The sequence below is a fragment of the Scomber japonicus genome, chromosome 17, assembly GCF_027409825.1.
Source record: "Scomber japonicus isolate fScoJap1 chromosome 17, fScoJap1.pri, whole genome shotgun sequence".
In the NCBI taxonomy this organism is placed as follows: domain Eukaryota; kingdom Metazoa; phylum Chordata; class Actinopteri; order Scombriformes; family Scombridae; genus Scomber; species Scomber japonicus.
In genome coordinates this window covers 25,676,208-25,682,803 of record NC_070594.1, presented here as the reverse complement: position 1 = coordinate 25,682,803, position 6,596 = coordinate 25,676,208, and the positions used below count along the sequence as shown (strand labels likewise).

At 43.2% G+C, this 6,596-nt stretch overlaps 1 protein-coding gene across 1 annotated transcript; it reads right to left on the bottom strand.

The window, feature by feature from the left end:
- Positions 1 to 2,515: 2,515 nt before the first annotated feature.
- marcksa (myristoylated alanine-rich protein kinase C substrate a) lies at positions 2,516 to 6,281 on the bottom strand. The gene is made up of 2 exons (XM_053337213.1): positions 5,839 to 6,281; positions 2,516 to 4,671 (listed from the first exon to the last, which is right to left on the bottom strand). Exons 1-2 carry the CDS (start codon positions 5,932 to 5,934, stop codon positions 3,946 to 3,948), a joined length of 822 nt encoding a protein of 273 aa, XP_053193188.1. The 5' UTR covers positions 5,935 to 6,281; the 3' UTR covers positions 2,516 to 3,945.
- Positions 6,282 to 6,596: the final 315 nt, after the last annotated feature.

Below are 6,596 nucleotides of genomic sequence, written 5' to 3'. Positions count from 1 at the left end.
TGACAGCTCGCTTTCATTGCTGCCATTAGTTTAAATGTTTATTATTGCATGTTTCCACCAGCCATGATGGAGGTAAGATACATTGTTTGGTCTTTGCTACTAATGTCATCCATCTCCATTACCCACTTTGTCCTTGTAAGGTGAATAGTGGGCCTCAGACCAAACACAGGCCTGTAATTGAGTAGATTTAACAAGACTAGCAGTAGCTTTAAACCTTCCACTTTGCTGACTCATTAACACTTTGACCTCCAGAAGCTCATTTTTTAGTTTGAAGTTGAGGGGTTTTTGGGGGACTTCCCGAGAGTCCCTTGACAATACACTGGTTGAGAGAAGAGTGTATACCGTGAGGGTCACACTCATTTTCATTCAAGGGCCACTTACAGACCAATCTGATCTCATGTGGGCCTGATCATTAAAAAGATGGAAGGAAGGAAGAAAAGACCGATAGGAGGAAGGACAGAAGGAAAAAAGGGAGGATGGACAGAAGGAAGGAAGGAAGGAACAAAGACAGGAAGGTAAGAATGACAGATGGATGGAAGGAACGAAGACAGGAAAAAAGGAAGGTAGGAAGGACAGATGGAAGGAAGGAAAAGAACACAGGAAGGAAGGAAAGGGCCAGATCGGACCCCTCGGCTGGCCGGTTCTGGCCCACGGGCCGCATGTTTGACGGCCCTGGTATATACCCTTAACTTCAAATGAAAGCAGTTTGCAGTTTGTGCTTAGATGACACACATAGAAGTTTAAGTGTTTGGTTGTAGCTGAGTCAGCAACATCTATGACTTAACTTTCTTTCTATTTGACATTTAAACAACATGTTATTCATCAGTCTCTCAGTGCTCCTCAACTTCAAAATGAATCATAACTTCTTTCCTATGAAACCGTTACCAAGCTGTAAAAACAGACTAGTTTTAGGATGAGTCCATTTCCTCAGTTAAAACCTGCTATCACAGACGATGATGATGATGAGTCATGTTTACACTAAGCTTTCTGTTTGACTGCAAATCTCACAATCCTCTCAAAATGTTTACAGCTGGCCGGTAGAAAAACACTGCTGCGCTGTGTGTGTGTGTGTGTGTGTGTGTGTGTGTGTGTGTGTGTCTGTGTGAGTGTGTGTCTGTGTGTGTGTCTGTGTGTGTGCGTAAATGGAGAAGTAATGGTTCCACATTGTAGTGACCAGTGTGACACACTAGCAGACTACACACAGCGCAGCGTCGCTCTCACAGACTGTTTACAGTGTGTGTTTATCAGAAGTGGGACACCACAGTATCCTGAAACCATGCTGGGACTACTCATGTAAAACATTTCACTACATTTACTACTGTCCATTTAAAAATACATAGTGTGTGTCATTTCTAAAGTGTTGAGTGTGTGTCTACATCCACAAACATACACATCTCCATAAAGCAGCTTGTAATGAAGCCATACCATCAATAATACTGTGTGTGGACAAATGAGTATGAATCTAACTAAGAATTACACTGAAGAAATGTGTAAAAGTAACTTTTAAAAGCAGCACTTGATTGATCACATGAAGGAATAACCCAGTGATGTCAAACATATGGCCTGTGTGCTAGAATCGGCCCGACAAGAGGTCCAATCCGGCCCACTGGATAACTTTTCTGCTGATTCAGAGTTTTTTTTCCGCCCTGACCAGAATACATTTCTCTGATAGAACAATGAATACATATTATAGTCATATTTAAAACATTCATATGTGGTGCAAATTGTTGTTAACTAGCAGCTTCTGTGCAAAATAACACTGCTGAAATTGTTCATTTTTCTTAAGACATCTCATTCTGTTCATCTGTAGTCTACAGTAAAGTTATAATATATAATATTTATTATTTATAAGTTATTATGCAGTGGTTTGACTCCCCTGGAATAACCAGAGATATGGATCAGCTGCCATATTGTGCATTATGTCAACAATCCTGATGATTTGTATCAGGGTGTAATCCTTAACTCTTTGGAAATAATAAACATGTTACACTAACAATAACTACTTTATTATATATAGGGATGAAATAAGAGGAAGCTAGTTGAAATGAAAACAGACAGTTGTGCTGTGTGATATTTTTAGATGAGATAAGATGATGAGGAAAGTGATTAGATACTAAATCAATGGCTGATTTATTCTTGTTTGTTTGTGGCCCCTCCAAAATAAGTGGTGTAAGTCTATAAAAAGTCAAATAAAGGGCTAAACTGCTGCCAAGTCAATAGTTTGATAGTTTGTGAGTAAAAATGAAGGATTCTTACTTTTATATTGAACATAAATGTAAAATTGGACTTTTAGCATATCAATAAATATGAGTCCTGACTTTAACTCCTTCCTGCACCTTTGGGATGGACTGGAAGTAAATCCCTGCAGCTAGGTCCCAAAACATACTTTTAGCCATTTATCCAATTCTGCCTTTATCATTTCTTGAGTATATAATATAAAAGTCTACTCCCTGGATTTAGCTGCAGCACACACACTCTGTACAGGATGCTCCACACAAATAAGGACAGATGCAGCTCAAATTTTATTCACATTTATTTTTGCTTTTAGTGTGCTCACAGAAAATTAGAACACCTTAAGCAGAGGAGTTTAATAGCAATTTTTTTTTTGTTTGTTTTGTAAGCAAAGTTACATTCCATCTCTAAGTCAAATTGGTCAAAGCTTCTCCAGTATTTACAAAAGGAAAATAAAAGAGAGAGAGAGTAGAGAGACAAGATGCTACACAAACATTTGCATCTGATAGATTCCTTAAATGTGTCAAAAGACCACTGAAAAAGCATCGCCTGCTGTAATCAAAAAAACATACCACAGTATATAAACAGTTAACCATTCCACTTGTATCACAGCTTGGGTTTTTATTTCTCTTTTATTTGAAAATTGCTTCGGAAAAAAAGGTCTTTTTCACCCAGGATGACTTTCTCTCGTGTATGTGTGTGTTTGTGTGTGTGTGTTTGTTTCTGTGTGTGTGTGTGTGTGAGTGTGTATGTTTTGTTATCTTTACAAAAAAGATGAGCAGGTGGAAAAAAGAGCTGCAAACTTCATGTGCTTCTTGAGATCCAAGATGTTTGTTTGTTGTTTTTTTTTTCATTTTGTACAATAATCACAGTTAAAAACACCCCGCCTATACATACTTACATTTTTTTTATTAAGGTCATAAAACCAACAATAAACAATAAAGCCTATACAACTTGTATTTCTACTGAATCACTGACTGGTACAGCTAATGAGAAGTGAAAAGCTCCTATGAGTTTATTATATGACTTCCTAAAAAAATCCTAAATCTGGGAATTGGAAAATTTGTTGTTGTTGTTGTTGTTGTTGATCCTAGGATGACGTAGTGTTGTAAACTGTATGGTCCTCTCATGGCGTGTATAGATTTTTTTTTAAGACTACTCTTTTCATAATAGTCTGTGGCACATTTCCCACATTCCCAGCCCCCTCCCTCCCCCCCTTTGCCCTCCCTGACCCCTTCCTCCCTCTTCATTTACAGCTCCCACCCCCCTCCTCTTTCTCCTTCATACCATGGGCATGTCCATACCATTCTGTTTACATTTTTGTATAAAAATTCAAAGAGGGAGAAAAAAAAAAAACTTTAATACTGATGAAAAATATATGGCAGAGTGTGGATGTTATTAATCTGTTTTACATATTTAAGCCACCCACCTTCCCCTAGCCCGTTGGAATGGAAGTAACAATGGACCAAGATGGGTTTTGTGTAAGAGGGTAAGAGGGGTGGGGAGGGGGTGAAGAGGGGGGGAATGGAAACCAAAAAATTATTTAAAAGAAAAAAAGAAAAAAGAAAAGCTTTAAAATATCCCTGGTTGTAGACAAGTTCTTCAAAGCCAGCGCCTGGCGTCACTCCAACATACAAACAGGGAAATGTTCTTTGATTATCTTTTTTTCTCCTTTTTTTTCTCTGTTTCTTTTTCCTCTCTAACCTCCAAAAATTATTCAGCGGCCTCGGCGGCGGGGGCAGCTGGAGCCTCCGCTGACGCTGCTTCCTGTGACGCAGGGGCGGCCTCCTCTGTTTTGGGCGCCTCCTCGGTGGCGGCGGCGGCGGGCTCTGCTGGCTTCTCCTCTGCCTTTGGCTCCTCTGCGGGCGCGGCCTCTGCCGCCGCCTCCTTGGGCTCCTCAGCAGGTTTCTCTGCTGCAGGTGCTGCTGCCTCCTCAGGCTTGGCCTCCTCTTTGGCCTGCTCTGCAGCAGGTGCAGCCTCTCCCTCAGCGGGCTTGGCCTCCTCACTAGCAGCCGCCGCTGGCGCCTCCTCCGTGGCTTCGGCCTTGGCCTCCTCTGTGGATGCTGCGGCGGCGGCCTCCTCGGTCTCGCCTCCCTCTCCCGTCTCCTTCTTGGTCTTCTTGAAGGAGAAGCCGCTCAGCTTGAAGGACTTCTTGAAGGAGAACCTCTTCTTCTTCTTCTTGGGCGTCTCATTGCTGGTGGAAGGTGTGGCGCCGTCCTCTGCTTTCGCCGCCGCCTCTCCCTCAGCAGGAGCAGGAGATGCTGCCTCTACCTTCTCCCCATCTGCAGCCTCCTTCTCTGCTGGGGCCTCCTCGGCCTTCTCGGCCTCCTCCTTGGGAGCCTCCTCTGCGGTGGCGCTGCCGTTGGCCTGCACCTCCTCTTTGCCATTCTCGGCCGCTGCAGGAGAGGCGTCCCCGTTGGCTTTCACATGGCCGTTTTCCTAAAAAGAGAAAGTGATTGTTAATGCCATGTACAGAGCCGGCATGGTTTCAGGGCTGAGGCTGGTCAGTGCCTCTACTGGACAGTAGGGGCAGCACACACCATCAGATCAGCAGTGACAAAAGCACACTCTCAGTCCAGCCTGCACTCACTCTCTACCTTTCATCTCTGAGAGCAACATGACTTCAGTTAGAAACCATCAAACATTATCTAACAGTGATGCATTAGACTAAATAATACAACATGATTGTTCATTTGTTCGCAGTGCTTTTCATTGACACAGTGAGTGAGAGCAGCAGTGCCTCCTCTGGGTCGCCAGGGGTCGGTGTGTGCTCGCTCAGACAGAGGAGCGCCAAAGCAAAGCAGCTGCTCATTAAAACAGCAGATGCTCATTAGTCCAGCAGATCACGGAGAGCAGAGTTCAAATCCATTTCCTAAAAAATGTACAAAATGTAAACGGGGTTCTGAACTTTTTCTTTTTTTTTTTTTTTAATTTCCTCCCCAAAAAATGTAAAGCGTTAACAATCAGCCAGCAGCAGCTCCTCTCTCTCCGGGGCGCACCACCACTGGCTGCGAGCCTCTGTCTCCCCTCCTGTGTGATAGCAGGCTGCCATCTCCACTTTCTAGTCGAGCATCTGTAACAAAAGGCGTGGTGCTCGGAGCGCACACAGCCTTTGTTGGCGTCGTGCATCTTGTCTTATTCAGCAACTTCCAAAATTGCGACCGACTGACTCCATTCAAATCAACACACCCAATGCATTTTTATCTTAAGATTATTTTTATAAAGTAAAATTTATCAACCAGTCATTCAGCACATGATTAATGTAAAACCGCTCACTTCAAAGTGATTCAATCAAACTAAAAGCGTTTCTTCATCAAAAATCAAAGCTCATCTCACCGTTTTTCATTCAAATATCAGCGCAAATATTCATTCCATTTTCTGTGGCAAAAATGGAATTATCAACTGATCAACTGTTGCTCGTGAAGAATAATCTATTCACATTGAAAAACAAGGTTTTGCATTTGCTTTAAACTCCTACTCAGAGCCTCCATTCAATCTATCCACAATTACGCACGGATTGCGCCTGCGGAGCGCAGCCCCCTCCAGTGCGACTACATTCCCCCGCTGATGGATGCAGAGAGCTGGGGATGATAAAATATCATTTACCTGTCCGTTGGTCTTGGTGGGTGAAGCAGCAGCCTCCCCGGGCTTCTCGGCCACGGTTTCGCCCTTTCCAGCTGTCTTGGACAATTGCGCTCCCATGCTTTTTCGCTCCAACAAAGAAACTCAACCGATCCAAAAAACGAACAAAGACCCACAAGCCTCTTTGTTGAAACGCAAAGCTCTTCGCTGTGGTGTCTCCTCTCTCTCTCTATCTCTCTCTCTCTCTTCCCCTCTCTCTCTCTCTCTCTCTCTCTGTCTGCACACACCAAAAAAAAGTTCACAGAGAAAATGTAAAGCAAAGTCCAGTAAAGAGTGGGGAGGATTCAAAATAGCAGGAAAAGCTGGCAGGTGAGGAGAAGTAATAAAATCCCAGATCGGTGGCCGTGTCGCTGTAGACAGGCTGCAAAATGGAGAAATTTCCCTTGTTGCTAATAAGATGCGGAGTCCAACGCCCAAGTGCAGAGATGAATGGGCGCTCCGAGCGATGACGGCACCGCACTCACATTCAGCCAATCACGGCCTTCTCTCAGGGCGAGGGCGGGGTTTCGAAAAGTGAAGTGAACAATAGATTGTAGCGCTGCGTTCAAGGTACGTAGGAATAACGCCTTTGCTTGTTGAATCAGCAACATGGAAGTAAATCAAGTATGACATCTTAACAAACTGAAAGATTTTTTTTATTCATTTACATAGAACAGATTTCATCATGCTCATATAATAAGTTTTAACACAATGGATTTTGTGCACTAGGCTCATAGTTAAGA